Source organism: Microchirus variegatus (assembly GCF_963457635.1).
Source record: "Microchirus variegatus genome assembly, chromosome: 2".
NCBI lineage: Eukaryota > Metazoa > Chordata > Actinopteri > Pleuronectiformes > Soleidae > Microchirus > Microchirus variegatus.
In genome coordinates this window covers 44248058-44262819 of record NC_139803.1, presented here as the reverse complement: position 1 = coordinate 44262819, position 14762 = coordinate 44248058, and the positions used below count along the sequence as shown (strand labels likewise).

Below are 14762 nucleotides of genomic sequence, written 5' to 3'. Positions count from 1 at the left end.
ACTTGTTGTTTCCGTGGTAACCTCAAATACAGTTTCCAGGATTACAGTGGTGCTAACATGCTAGTCGAAGTCAACATGGCGTGTTTTAGCTTGGAAGGCTAATTTTGAGTGAGCAAATCGTTTAGCTAACAGGAGCATTGGACAGGGAGTTAGCCAACAGTTAGCTAAAAGACAACAGTGCAGGTAGCATCGTAGATTAGTTGATAGCATCTGGTTTATCTTTGCTAAACATGTTGTTGTTGTTGTTGTTAGCATGTGGTAGATTGGAAGGCTAATTTTGAGTCAGCAAAGCTGTTAGCTAACAGGAGCATTGGACAGGGAGTTAGCCAACAACTAGCACTCTGGCGTGTTTTACAGACAAAGCGGAGCGTCGCGAGACAACAATTCCAGGAATTTAAGTTGCTAATAGCTAACGTATAATATAAAATGTTATGTAGGTATAAGTTAAGCTATTACGTATAATATTTTTTTTTACGTGACCAGGAATTTAGCCCATTGTGACGTCCCAATGTGTGCGGAAGTCAACATGGCGTCTTTTATCTCCTGTTATCACCACAAAAACTTGAGTGAAACATCTTTGTTCACTCAGATAAATTGATTTAAACGATTCAAACATTGATTTAACATAATATCGGACATTTAAAGTTGACTGTTGACGACAGAAGAATCAAAGACTTTGTTTTATCTTCTCTGGCTGCTGCAGATCGTCTTTAACGTCCTCCGTGGTTCTTCTTCTTATTATTATTATTCTGTTGCTGCAGTAAACAGTAAATCATCGCTGGCGTCGAACTCAAACGCCGTCAACGCCAGCGACTTTTATTTGGCAGCGGCGATCGTTTCGCTTCGATGTCCATTTGTTTTTGTCGCGAAGACGAGTCCGTGTCTTTAAGAGAGAGACGGTGTGTGTGTGTGTGTGTGTGTGTGTTTGTGTGTGTGTGTGTGTGTGTGTGTGTGTGTGTGTGTGTGAGTGACAGCTCGTCTGAACTCGTCCTGTTTGGCAGACGCAGACGTGTCGAGTCGACCGTGGGAGGATTTCGTCGCCCACCGAGAACCAACTGCTGCTCGCTGCGTCTCATTGGCCGATTCTTTAGCGACACATTTTTAAATTCATCACTTGGTTTGGATTCTGAGGCCAAGTGAATCATCACAGTCAACATTCACTTATTCATTTATTTATTTATTCACTCGACTCAAACTCTTTCATGAGCCACTTTGTTTTTCTCACATTTGAATAAATGCGAGTGATAAAGTTATGTTGCGTTACCACGGTGACCGTCTTTTTTTTCGTCCTCTACAGGAAGTGATCCGGAGCCTGGTGAAGCGCTACGTGGCGGCCATGATACGCAGCGCTAAGACGGACGAGGGACTGACGGAGGAAAACTTTAAGGTACGAAAGCAGAAGAAGACGAAGCTGCTGTCGTTTATGTCGGGAAAAAAATACGTCAATAAACGTTTAAATGTTCAATATTTGGATTGAGATGAGTCTGAATGCTAACAGGAAGTTAGCCGTGGTAGCAAACATCGCAGACAGCATCTTCTTCTTCTTCTTTTCAACAAAAAGCTCTGTTGTTAGCATATATTAGCTTAAAAGGCTAATTTTCAGTCAGTCAGCACATCTTTTAGCTAACAGGAGCATTGGACACAGATTTAGCCAACAGTTAGCTAAAAGACAACAGTGCAGGTAGCATCTTAGATTGGATGATATCATCTGGTTTATCTTTGCTAAACATCTTGTTGTTGTTGTTGTTAGCCTGTGTTAGCTTGGAAGGCTAATTATGAGTAAGCACATATTTTAGCTAACAGGAGCAATGGACACGGATTTAGCCAACAGTTAGCTAAAAGACAACAGTGCAGGTAGCATCTTCGATTGCATGATAGCATCTGGTTTATCTTTGCAAAAAATGTTGTTGTTAGCATGTGTTAGCTGGGAAGGCTCATTTTGAGTTAGCAAATATTTTAGCTAACAGGAGCATTGGACACGGATTTAGCCAACAGTTAGCTAAAAGACAACAGTGCAGGTAGCATCTTAGATTGGATGATAGCATCTGGTTTATCTTTGCAAAAAAATTTGTTTTTAGCATGTGTTACCTGGGAAGGCTAAATTTGAGTCAGTAAATATTTTAGCTAACAGGAGCATTGGACAGGGAGTCAGCCAACAGTTAGCCAGAAGACAACAGTGCAGGTAGCATCTTAGATTGGATGATAGCATCTGGTTTATATCTGCTAAACATGTTGTTAGCTAGGAAGGCTAAATTTGAGTCCACAAATCAGCATGCTGACAGGAGCAGCAGACAGGAAGTTAGCCAACAGACAGGAAGTAATGCACAGCTTCGTTTTTTGTTGTTGCAAAAAGTGCTGTTGTTAGCATGTATTAGCTCTGAATGCTAACCTGGCTTAACGCCCCCCCCCCCCCCCAGGAGTTGAAACAGGACATCTCCAGTTTCCGTTACGAGGTCCTCGATCTCCTCGGTAACCGTCGTCCTCCCCGCAGACATTACTCGTCCTCCAGCGAGACGGCGAAGGACGACGGCGCCTCACAGGACGACAGCGAATCAGGCGACAGCGGTGGACTCGGGGGCCAGAGGTCAAGGGGCGTGACCTTCATGACGCCGCTGGAGGACGACTCGGGGCCAACGCCCACGCTGGGCGTCTCTGCTCTGGTGCGCTCGGTCTCTGGGATGACCCGGATAGACGGCGAGGAGGCGGAGCTGGAGGAGGGCCTCAGGTGGGGGGAGGAGGACGAGGACGAGGACGGGAAACCAAAGAGCAACGGGCTGAAGACGGGCGGCGTCCCTCCGTCCTCCTCCGCCCACTTCCCGCCGTCGTCCTCGTCTCTCTCGTCCTCGCTGTCGTCGTCGCTCGCTCGTACGCGGAGTCGCCTTCAGCGCTTCTCGTCTCCCGGGACAAAAACAGACTCCTTCAGACGCCTCTCCTACCTGTTCTCCCGCTCCAAGCGCAAAGCCCCGCCCATGCCCATCCCTCTGCAGGCCCCGCCCTCTTACACCATCTCAGACGGGTTGCTCCGCCCCCTGGGCAGCCACAGCCGCTCTGACTTTGGACTCAGTGACGTGACGAGGAGCGAGACTCACCTGGACGTGGTGGGACGCTCCGTCGTCATCGACCCCTCGTTCTCGCCGCGGAGAACGAACGGCCGCGATTCGCTGCTGACGCTGCCCCTCCCACCTCCCTGTCCCTGCCAATCCCTGCACTGTGCTTCCAACATGTCCGAGTCCAGCTCCCGCCTCCTGGACTCCAGCGAGGACGTTTTCCAGGGCGGATCGGGCCACGGCGGCGTGGACGGCAGAGGAGGACGGCGAGGGCTGATGGTGATGGGCGGGTGGGTGGGGCCGTGCGATGATGTCATCGAGGACAGCTGTGAGGTCATAGAGGACTCGGTCACCACTCAGCTATAGGGGGAGAGGGAAAAAGCAAATCGTTTTTTCTTTGTTTGCAAAACGGACGAAAACGAGTGAGATGGAGAGAGAGTTGAGAGGAGGGAGAGTCCGGTCCTCGCACCTGGAATCCTGGAATGCCGCGTTTTCCCGAGACGAGAGCGAGCGTCGTCAGCAGACGTTCATAAAGACTTTGATTTTTGTCAACAACCGTTTTTTTATGCAGATTCACAGCAAAAAAAAAGAACATGCTTTGTTAGCCAGTTAGCATAGCACTAAATCACTACTGAGTGGACTAACTCCTGCTGAGCTAACATGCTAGCTAACATGGCAAATGTTGCATTCTTCAATGCCATACGAGACAAGACAGCAAAAAAGCTACACACACAATAATATGTTAGCTACAGGGCTACAAAGCTACATTTCTGTTGAGCTAACACATATTAACATATTCTTTTTTTAAAGTATTCTTGCTAAACAAACAATGTCAGTAGCAGCTACATAGCTAGCTGGCACTGTAATGTTTGAGCCACAAAAGTAAGCCCTGCCAAGTTAACAGCTAGCTAGCAAGATAAATTAGATTCTTTAACAAATAATAATCCTTGCTAAATTAACACTTTTAGCGAAGCAGCTACACAGGCAAAGAGGCAACAACAGAGTAGCTCACGTCTGAGCTAACATGTTAGCCTAGTGTGATGAAGCTAATTTGACGCTGTCACTTAAATAACAACGTAAGTAATTAAACCAACGTTAGCTAACCCACGACACTGCTAACACACATCAGTGTCTATTCTTTTATTATGTTTATGTTTAAAGAAAGCTTTTATTGTGAAAAACACATTAGCGTAGCATTCACTCGCTCACGTGTTCACCGTGGGAGACGATGTCTCCCACGAAAATAATCCTTACTAAATTGACACTTTTAGCGAAGCAGCTACGTAGCATAATGTGACACCCACATGTCAACGAGGACAAAAATAGTGTTCTTGCTAAATAAACAATGTAAGCAAAACAGCTACACAGGTAAAGAGGCAACAACAGAGTGGCTCACGTCTGAGCTAACATGTTAGCCTAGCGTGGTAAAACTAATTTGATGCCGTCACTTAATAAATAACTAAATCAATGTTAGCAAACCCACGACACCGCTAACACACATCAGTTTCTATTCTTTTATTATGTTTTTTTTGCCTCTCCGAGGCGAACAAAGGAAGCTTTTATTGTGAAAAACACATTAGCGTAGCATGTTCACCGTGGGAGGACGTTTTCACGGCGGCTCAGGGTTCGTTTTTTTGTTCTTAATGACGAGGTCAGCAGAGGGTCGCGTGTCCACGCAGCCGTCGCCGCAGCGACCGGGTCACGACAAGAAAAAAAAAAAAGGTCTTTATGAACGTCGGCCATTTTGTTTCCACACAGAGGAACAAAGATGCAGGATTTTAAAGGACAGTTCACCTTTTTTTTCCTCTCGGACACACACACGCACTCACACACACACCCACTCACACGCGCGCCCACACACACACACTCTGAACGACGACTGTTTTAATCCCTTTAACGTGAAACAAACTGTGATGGAATTAAAAATCTGTGGAATTACGAGCGGATTACGACGACTCTCTGGAATACTTGTTGACATCTAACTCTGGAATATCACGGATTACGTCCCTGGATTAGATGACCTCGCTCGCCCTCTCTCTCTCTCTCTCTCTGCATCAATAAGGGCCACGGAACTTTTCTTTTACCTAATAACAGATATAATAATGATAGTAATAATAATAATAATAATAATAATAATAATAATCCTGGTTTCTAATGACTGTGTTTGCTTCTCTTTGAGTTGCCCGTGATAATCCGGCTTCTCGCTCAGCTCTTCCTTAACTACGTAACACTTTAACCTGATGAATCTAAATATATGGTGATTTATTTATTTATTTATGGTTATTATTCTTTGTTGAGCAGGTGAACGATGGACAGAAGGAAAGGAAGGAAGGAAGGATGGAGGAAAGGAGGAAAGGATGGAGTTTTTAAAGGGAGATTTCACCATAATTTCATCATGAATTTCACTTTTTCTTCTTCTTCTTCTTCTAAAGGTCGGCATGAGCTGAGGCTGCTGAGTCTTTTTACTCTGGTTCATAAACCACTGACTGTCAGCAGAGGAATTATGCATGTCTGACACACACACACACACACACACACACATTCTTGTACTTGCTGACAAAGTGAGGACCAGCATTTCCACTTTATAAATCAACACAATTACAAATATCTACTTCATGAATGACATCTATATAGAACTACTGGTTGCAGTACCATAACATGTCTGTAGGTGGAGCCCCAGAGCAAAAAGGGCTGGAAAACTGTTTCGATTTTTTTAGTTATACTATGTCAGTTATACTATGAAGTTATACTGTCAACCAAAATTTAAAAAAAATTATTTTACCAAAAATGTTTGGTCCAAAATTTGACAGAAACGTCATTCAATACTATGTCGTCCAAAATTTAAAAAAATCTTTGACAAAAAAAATTTGGTCCAAATTTTGACAAAAAAAATTTGGTCCAAATTTGACAAAAACAATTTGTCCAAAATTTGACAAAACATTTTTTTTCCAAAATTTGACAAAAAAATTTTTTTCCAAAATTTGACAAAAACGTCATACTATACTATGTCGTTCAAAATTAAAAAAAAATTTGACCCAACATTTTTGGTCGAAAATTTGACAGAAACGTCATTCAATACTATGTCGTCCAAAATTTGAAAAAATCTTTGACAAAAAATGTTTGGTCCCAAATTTGACAAAAAAAAATTGGCCCAAATTTGACAAAAAAAATTGTCCAAAATTTGACAAAAAAAATGTGCACAGAATTTGACAAAAAAAATTTGGCCCAAAATTGGACAAAAAAAATTTGTCCAAAATTTTAATAAAAAAATTTACCCAAAATCTTTGGTCCAAAATTTGTTTTGTTTTTTTGACAAAAGTTTAGCGTAAGTATAAGTATAGCATGTTTACGACCTAAGGAAGTGATTTCAATGAAAACAATGTGCCAAAATGTCCTCACTCCGTAAAAATGACCTCACTTTGTTGGTTAAAAACCCTCACTGGTCCTCAGTATGCTGCAAGTACAAGAACACACACACACACACACACTAAGCTTCAGGCCAAATATTTTTTGTCCTTTTTTTTATTTATTTAAACTAAACTCAGTCCGTCTCTGTCTCGCTGTAACCATGGAAACACTTTTCCATCCATCGCAGAAACTCACCGCAGGAAAAATGTCCGATTATTTAGAAAAAGTTAGTTTTCCCACGTGAATCTAATGCGTGACAGTGACCTCTAGTGGTCGTTAGAGTCATTTAGAAGCCTTTAAATGTAACTGCAGATGAACCAGAGGGTGGTGGTGGGGTGGGGGGGGATGGTGTTGGTTGCCATGGCAGCCGTCCTGTGTGTTCCTGGTAATCAATCACACGCCTCGTCAATCGCCGTGACAACCGTGGGCCGAGGCTGCGGGCGATCGAGTAGCTCCAAAAAAAGAGAGGGAGAAAAAGAACTGTGTGTGTGTGTGTGTGTTATTGATCCAGCATGAAATCACGTTCAGCCGTTCATTGATTATTGATTTAGATTTAAAGATTTAAACGTCAGGTTAATCTCGTTAATCTCGCCATCGTTGTCGTCGCTATGCGTCCGTTTACACCTTTTGTCGCAATTGATGAGGTCACATGGGGGGGAGGAGTTAAAGGCAACACGACAATCAGTACGGGGACGCTCTCACTGCTAATTAGCTGCTATGTCGTTGCGATAATTCGCAATTTTTTTCCCGCAAGTTTTCTTTCCGTCGCGTCGTGTTTGAAAATATGGAATTTTTTGTGTGTAAATCCCATCAAAAAAATCTAGGTTTGCGATTTTTGAGATTTGACTCGCGATTTTCTTTCATTGTCGTTGTTCCGTCTTCTCGATGCTAACACAAAGTATTTTGATTGTTGTCGTCTCTTTGCGTCAATAATTTGCAATTTTTTTTCACTCAAAGTAAAATAATCCGTTTTTGCGAATGGCAGGGAGTTCGCGCCTTTTACGAGTTTTCTTTCCGTCGCGATATTTTGTGTCACGTTTGAAAATATGGCAAATTTTTTTGTGTAAATCCCATAAAAAATCCGGTGAATGTTTTTTTTAAGAAAAAAGGGCAAAGAAGATTTGACGGAGCTGCTCACACGCACACACGCACACACACCCACCCACACACACACACACACACACACACACACACACACACACACACACACACACTTATGTCCTTCAGGTTCTCTTCTAAAGAGATTTTGAGCTTTAAGAATTAAAAAAAAAAAAAATAGATCGCAGTTTTTTTTGTTTTTGTTTGTTTTTAAATTTCCACGAATGAACGAATGACTGTGTTATTTTTCTAGAAGCGGACGCTCGCGCACGTTGTCGACTCTTTAATAAAGGCATCCTTAGAAAAAAAACATTGTACGACTGTTTATTGTGTGGTTTCCTGTCTGTGGAGGAGGAGGCGGAGTCATGCGAGTCATGTGACCTGAAGCAGAGTCTCATAATGAGAGTTAGCTTCAGAGAAAAGTCAAAGTTTATTTGTGTATTTATTATGTTACTTTTTTTAGCATCAGAATAAAAATATTCTTAACGTAGAAAATATAAATAAAAGTTTTATTTTTACGTTTGACAAATGTGTAAAAGTTATTTTGGGAAAAAGGCCCTTTATAGTTTTGCGATGTTTGAGATTTGACTTGTGATTTTATTCAATTGTCATTTCTCCGTTTTCTTGATGCTAACAAAGTTTTTTCCTTCTACTTGTTTTGTAATTAAAAAAAAAAAATATTAACATCAATTGTCAAAATGTTGTACAGGTGTAGCTACATTAGCCAACATGGGCGGTGCTTAATCTGCATTCTACATTGATTGGAATGATCGTAATTATCCGTTGTTAAAACATCAACATTACGAGTTTTCCCTCTTAGGTTTGCGATGTTTGAGATTTGACTTGCGATTTTCTTCAATTCTCGTTTTTCCCGTTTTCTCGATGCTAACAAAGTTTTTTCCTTCCATTTATTTTGTACTTTAAAAAAAAAAAAGGACATCAACCGCGAAAAATGTCGTACAGGTGTAGCTACATAAGCCGACATGGGCGGGGCTTAATCTGCATTCATGTTGATTGGAATGATCGTAATTATCCGTTGTAAAACATCATCATTACCAGTTTTTCCTCTTAGGTTTGCGATGTTTGAGATTTGACTTGCGATTTTCTTCAATTCTCGTTTTTCCCGTTTTCTCGATGCTAACAAAGTTTTTACCTTCCATTTATTTTGTACTTTTTTTAAAAAAAAGGACATCAACCGCGAAAAATGTCGTACAGGTGTAGCTACATTAGCCGACATGGGCGGGGCTTAATCTGCATTCTACGTTGATTGAAATGATCGTAATTATCCGTTGTAAAAACATCATCATTATGGGTTTGCGATGTTTGAGATTTGACTTGCGATTTTCTTTCCTTGTCGTTGTTCCGTTTTCTCGATGCTAACGCAAAGTATTTTGTAGGAATGTTGACATGTTTGTCCTCACACACACACACACACACACACACACAAACACACACACACCACACACACCACACACACACACACACACACACACACACACACACACACACACACACACACATCAGAGTGTCTCATAGCAGAGCTTGACACTGAGTTGGTGGATGATGGAGAGAGAGAGAGAGATGAAAGCTGGTTTCTATGTGCAGCCCACACAGCGGGCGAGCGAGGGCTCTGTTAAAAAATAAACTTGTTCATTTGTTCTTTTGAAAAGCTTGAAAACACACACACTCATGTCACCTGATGTCGCTAACAGCGTGGCAGAGAGCGGAGGATATCGTGACGACGGCGTTTTGTAGAAACCCAAAAAAAACACGTCTATTTTTCACGTTTGAATAAAAATCGGTTTCGTTCGCCGAAAGAATCCTGCGAACTTTACGCCGACGTCGTTCACGCACAAACATCCGTCTCTGTTTGACCTGAACGTGAATGCATCGTAAGCCCCGCCCACGCTGGCTCGTGTTCGCAGTTTAACAACAAGGTTTTATAAAATAGACGAAAAATGAATCCATGTTTTGTTGCTATGGCAACATTTAAACAGTTAAACTGTGTCATGACGTAACGTTACATTAAACATTAAACACATGTGAAATGATGACACGTCAATAAACAAACACATTAATATATAATCTGTGACCTTTGACCTCTGTTATATACTGAAATATTAAAGATAAACAGATCATGTTACATAACACCATGAATGTCAGTGTTGTCAGTGTGTGGATGGCGCCCTCTGCTGGTCACCACGGAAACATACAAACCACAGTCATTTCATGCTGCTTTTATTTATCATCTGTTTTTATTAGTTTTATATAAAACTTTTACAGTCATTTAGAGTGTGTGTGTGTGTGTGTGTGTGTGTGTGTGTGTGTGTGTGTGTGTGTGTGTGTGTGTGTGTGTGTCCACAGAGAGACAAAGACTTTAATGTCTCCAGGTCCTGGATCAATGACTCTATTGATTATTGATGGTCATGTGACAGATGTTGCTCCGTCAGCACATCAATAAAACCCACGAAGAAGAAGAAGAAGAAGAAGAAGAAAAAGTCCCAGGGGTTTGAGACGTGTTTGTTTTCTTTGTTCAGCAGGAAAATATATTTATGTATTCAGTGAAAATAATGTTGTCATATTTAATTATTTAAATTTAACATGTAAATATATATGTTTGTATAAGGGCTTATTTTCCCTCTGTCGTCCCTCTAACAGGTTGACGGTCCCTAATAAATAAGAATGAGTTCAATAAAACAAACATAACAAACAATTTACAGATTATGCAGAATTTATTATTATTATTCACAAAAATGTATAATATTTGTAAAGTTGGTAATAATAATCTGTTTATTTGCATTATTTTCAATAACGAAGATAGGAAAACAGTGAATAAATCATATATATACTGTTTATTTATTACGTTTAATTCAAATAAAGAAGAACATAAACTCTTTGTATCAGAGTGATACATCTTCACTCCGTTTTTTCATCTTTGTTGCTCCTCCTCCTCTCATTGGTCCAGCCCGCTGCCACTTCTCTCGCTCTGATTGGTCCGTGCGTCGCGGTCAAAGCGGAAGTGGAAGCTGAAGGAAACGGCAGCATCAACAGCGGAGGAGGACGAAGAAGAAAAAGAGGATGTGAAAACATGGAAATATCGTTCGTTCGCAGGGTTTTAAAAACACAGACACGCAGTTAGAGTGAACACGAGAATCTCAGCGAAGAGAAAAAACATGACGTTAACTCTGTACGCCACGTTTTTGTGCGTAATTTCGTGTGCGGGAGCAGCGGCTGCGGCGGGAGGAGGCGACGATGACTGGGTTCATCTGCCCAACAAATGCGAAGGTAACACACACGCGCGCTCACGTACACACACGAAGTAAATCACGATTAAAATCGCCCACATTTGTGTTTATTGTGGTGATTTTCATTATCGCGATAACCGTGAATGGAGAAAATATCGTAGTCTTGACAATTCTGTCTCAATCAGGCGACAACATACAGTCATGGTGATTTATCTTGAAGTGCCACAAGGGGGCGTTACGTTACGTGTTTCCTAGTATTCACGATTTCATTGTTTATTATTACGATCTTAAATAGACTGACAGTTTTTTTTCAGCTAAACGTTTTTGTATCGTTACTTTTTTGTGACGTAAGATTGACGCTAGCATTAGCGTAACACTTCTATTTTTATCGATAACGTTAATAATTATGAACTTAAGTTTGTTTACATTTTAGGATCAAAATAAAACCATATTTAAGTATAATTATACTGTTTTGCGATTTATGACGGCAAAGTTCGTAAGTGTGCGACACGTTGCGATGAAACCTATTTCCTCTCTGTCTTCAGTCTGTAAGTTCGTCAGCATCGAGATGAAATCTGCGTTTGACGAGACGGGAAAAACCAAAGCTGTCATCGACACGAACTATCGCTTCATTGACAGCAAGGGGGCGCCACCCATCAAATACGTCAAGTCGTAAGTTTGTTTGTTTGTTTTTGTCTCAGTTTATTTACGATTTTACCAAAAATTCAGAAACACAGAGAGCAGGGGACAGGAAGTTGTTCAGCTTCACTTCCTGTGGAAGTTGTTTGTGTTTTAATGTGGAAAAATAGAGAGAAACATACAACTTGTGTTTTAGGGTGGATGTACAGGAAACAGAGGCTTTTATTTTGAAAACTTGAGTTTTACTGTGGACGAACAGGAAGCTGACACTTTTATTTAGAAAACCTGTATTTTAATGTCGATAAACAGTAAAGTAGACTTTTATTTTGAAAACTGTAGGGTTCTTTTTAGTGTGGACGAACAGGAAGCTGGTACTTTTATTTTACGAATTTACCGAAAAAATTCAGAAACACAGAGAGCAGGGGACAGGAAGTTGTTCAGTTTCACTTCCTGTGGTAGTTTTTTTTTGCCATCTTTTTGAATGATATAAAGTTGCATTTCTAAAGTTTGTAATCTTAGCTATAAGTGTCCTTGTGCGTGTCTCTAACTGGACTGAGATGTTGAGTTGCATTGTGGGTAACGTAGGCACCAGGTGTGACGAGCAAATCAGTCACTGTCGTGGTTTTATGCTCGTTTTATTTGGTTTCACATGTCGCGTCGTTTGTTTTAAAATCTCCCGGTGACCTTAAACGCAGCATGAGCTCAGTGAGGTGAGAGTTAAATGTCCCTGAACGCCTCTCTGTCTCTGCAGTGACCTCAGGTTCATCGAGGTCGTGGAGAACGTCTGTCAGAGGCTGTTGGAATATAACCTACACAAGGAGAGGAGAGGCAGCAACCGCTTTGCTAAGGTCAGTGTGTGTGTGTGTGTGTGTGTGAGCGTGTCTGTGTGTGTGTGTGTGTGTGTTGTCCCTCCTGACCTGGTTGTGTTGTCGTCTTGTGTGTGCAGGGAATGTCAGAGACCTTCTCGACTCTTCACGGTCTGGTGAACAAAGGTGTGAACGTAGTGATGGACATTCCCTACGAGCTGTGGAACGAGACTTCGGCCGAGGTCGCCGACCTCAAGAAGCAGGTGTGTGCGTACACACTTCCTGTCCGTCGCACCCAAAACACAGATTAACGTGTTTATTTTTTAAATGTCAGAATGATCATATTTAAAGGTTTTTTGGTCCATTTTTAAATGTGTGTGTGTTTGTTGTGTGTGTTAGTGTGATGTGTTGGTGGAGCAGTATGAGGACGTGATTGAGGACTGGTACAAAGGAAACCAAGAGGAAGACCTGACCACGTATCTGTGTGAGAAACACGTTCTTAAAGGGAAAGACGCAGGTAACACACACACACACACACACACACACACACACACACATGCATGAATGAAATTAAATGTTTTGTTTTAGTGTCGACATACTTTTATTTAGATGCGGCGTTGTGTTTTAGTGTGGACAAACGGGAAGCTGAGGCTTTTATTTTGAAAACTTGTGTTTTAGTGTGGACGGACAGGAAGCTGGGGCTTTTATTTTGAAAACTGTAGGGTTGTTTTTAGTGTGGACGAACAGGAAGCTGAGACTTTTATTTAGAAAACCTGTGTTTTAGTGTGGATAAACAACAAATTAGACTTTTATTTTGAAAAATGTATATTTTAGTGTAGACGAACGGGAAGCTGAGACTTTTATTTAGAAAACCTTTGTTTCAGTGTAGATGAACAGTAAATTAGACTTTTATTTTGAAAACTGTATGTTTTAGTGTGGACAGACAGGAAGCGGAGACTTTTATATTGAAAACTTGAGTTTTACTGTGGACAAACAGGACGCTGAGACTTTTATTTTGAAAACCTGTGTTTTAGTGTGAATAAATAGTAAATTACACTTTTATTTTGAAAAATGTATGTTTTAGTGTGGACGAACAGGAAGCGGAGACTTTTATTTAGAAAACCTGTGTTTTAGTGTGAATAAATAGTAAATTACACTTTTATTTTGAAAAATGTATGTTTTAGTGTGGACGAACAGGAAGCGGAGACTTTTATTTAGAAAACCTGTGTTTTAGTGTGAATAAATAGTAAATTACACTTTTATTTTGAAAAATGTATGTTTTAGTGTGGACGAACAGGAAGCGGAGACTTTTATTTAGAAAACCTGTGTTTTAGTGTGAATAAATAGTAAATTTCACTTTTATTTTGAAAAATGTATGTTTTAGTGTGGACGAACAGGAAGCGGAGACTTTTATTTAGAAAACCTGTGTTTTAGTGTGAATAAACAGTAAATTACACTTTTATTTTGAAAACTGTAAGGTTGTTTTTAGCGTGGACAAACGGGAAGCGGAGACTTTTATTTAGAAAACCTGTGTTTTAGTGTGAATAAACCTTGTAAACACAGACGTCAAAGTTCTTCTCCTGATTGGTTCACACCTGGACGACCACACGTTTCTGTTGCTAAGCGACCGTCTTCTTCCTGTTCACGCCTGAGCGGTCATGTGACCGCCGTTCTTCTTCTTCTTCTTCCTCGTCCTCAGACTGTCTGAAAGAGGAGACGTCGCACAGGAAGAAGGGAGACCACGCCGCCATCGCAGAGGACAAGAAGAAGAAGAAGAAGAAGAAGGTAGGGAAGAAAGAGAAGAGCGGAGGAGACGACGGCTCAGAGGCAGAGAAGAAGAAGAAGAAGAAAGAGAAGGTGGTGAAGAAGAAGAAGAAGAAGAGCAAAGCTCCGGTGGAGGAGGAGGAGGAGGACGGAGGAGGAGGAGGAGCAGAGTTTTCTGAGGAGCAGATCCAGCCTCAGGTTCCTCTGTCTGGACACAAGACGGAGCTGTGACATCATCGATCAGCTGATCTGAGACACTTCCTGTTGCACTGTTACATCATTCACTCGTTCATTCACACACACAACGACGACGGTTCTTTACTTTCACACTTTGTCTGTAAACGTCAACGTTCAACTCAGTGGTTAAGAGTTTTTATCTCCTTTAAATGAAAACCTTACCTTTAATTGCATTTTTTTAACGGTAAAGTTTGCGTATGAGGTGCTTTTACGACATCTACGTCACACGTTCACGTCTTTATCTTCACTGTTAAAACAGCTGTAAACTGAAGTTTGTAAACCACTCACTCTCCCACACCAAAGCCCACAGAGAAAACCAGTGATTTTAACATCACAGCACACAGGAGTTCACAGGAGTTGTTGATTTAGATTTAACTCAGTGACACAAAGTGACCACACGAGGCAGCAGAGGACCAGCAGCTCCTGTGTCCCTGTGAGCTAAAATCACTGGTTTTCTCTATGGGCTTTGGTGTGAGAGAGTGAGTGGTTTACAAACTTCAGTTTCCAGTTCTAACAGT

At 41.2% G+C, this 14762-nt stretch overlaps 2 protein-coding genes across 2 annotated transcripts in view; both read left to right on the top strand.

Moving 5' to 3' along the window:
- trpc5a (transient receptor potential cation channel, subfamily C, member 5a) overlaps window positions 1–3413 on the top strand; it is a gene marked incomplete at both ends in the record, with an annotated part of 22398 nt that extends 18985 nt beyond the window's left edge. The window contains 2 exons of the mRNA XM_083904051.1: window positions 1298–1387; window positions 2418–3413. Coding sequence (XP_083760177.1) covers window positions 1298–1387; window positions 2418–3413 — 1086 coding nt within the window. The remainder of the gene's footprint in view (window positions 1–1297; window positions 1388–2417) is intronic.
- A 7171-nt stretch (window positions 3414–10584) lies between these two features.
- Window positions 10585–14302, top strand: cnpy3 (canopy FGF signaling regulator 3). Its single transcript, XM_083910718.1, has 6 exons — window positions 10585–10838; window positions 11344–11470; window positions 12189–12285; window positions 12384–12506; window positions 12643–12760; window positions 13943–14302. Exons 1-6 carry the CDS (start codon window positions 10727–10729, stop codon window positions 14236–14238), a joined length of 873 nt encoding a protein of 290 aa, XP_083766844.1. The 5' UTR covers window positions 10585–10726; the 3' UTR covers window positions 14239–14302.
- The last annotated feature ends 460 nt before the right edge of the window (window positions 14303–14762 follow it).

Coding starts and splice junctions, on each gene's coding strand:
- cnpy3 (XM_083910718.1), top strand. CDS start 10,727: ATGACGTTAACTCTGTACGCCACGTTTTTGTGCGTAATTTCGTGTGCG. Junction 11,471..12,188: donor CCCATCAAATACGTCAAGTC/GTAAGTTTGTTT, acceptor CTGTCTCTGCAG/TGACCTCAGGTTCATCGAGG. Junction 12,761..13,942: donor TCTTAAAGGGAAAGACGCAG/GTAACACACACA, acceptor CCTCGTCCTCAG/ACTGTCTGAAAGAGGAGACG.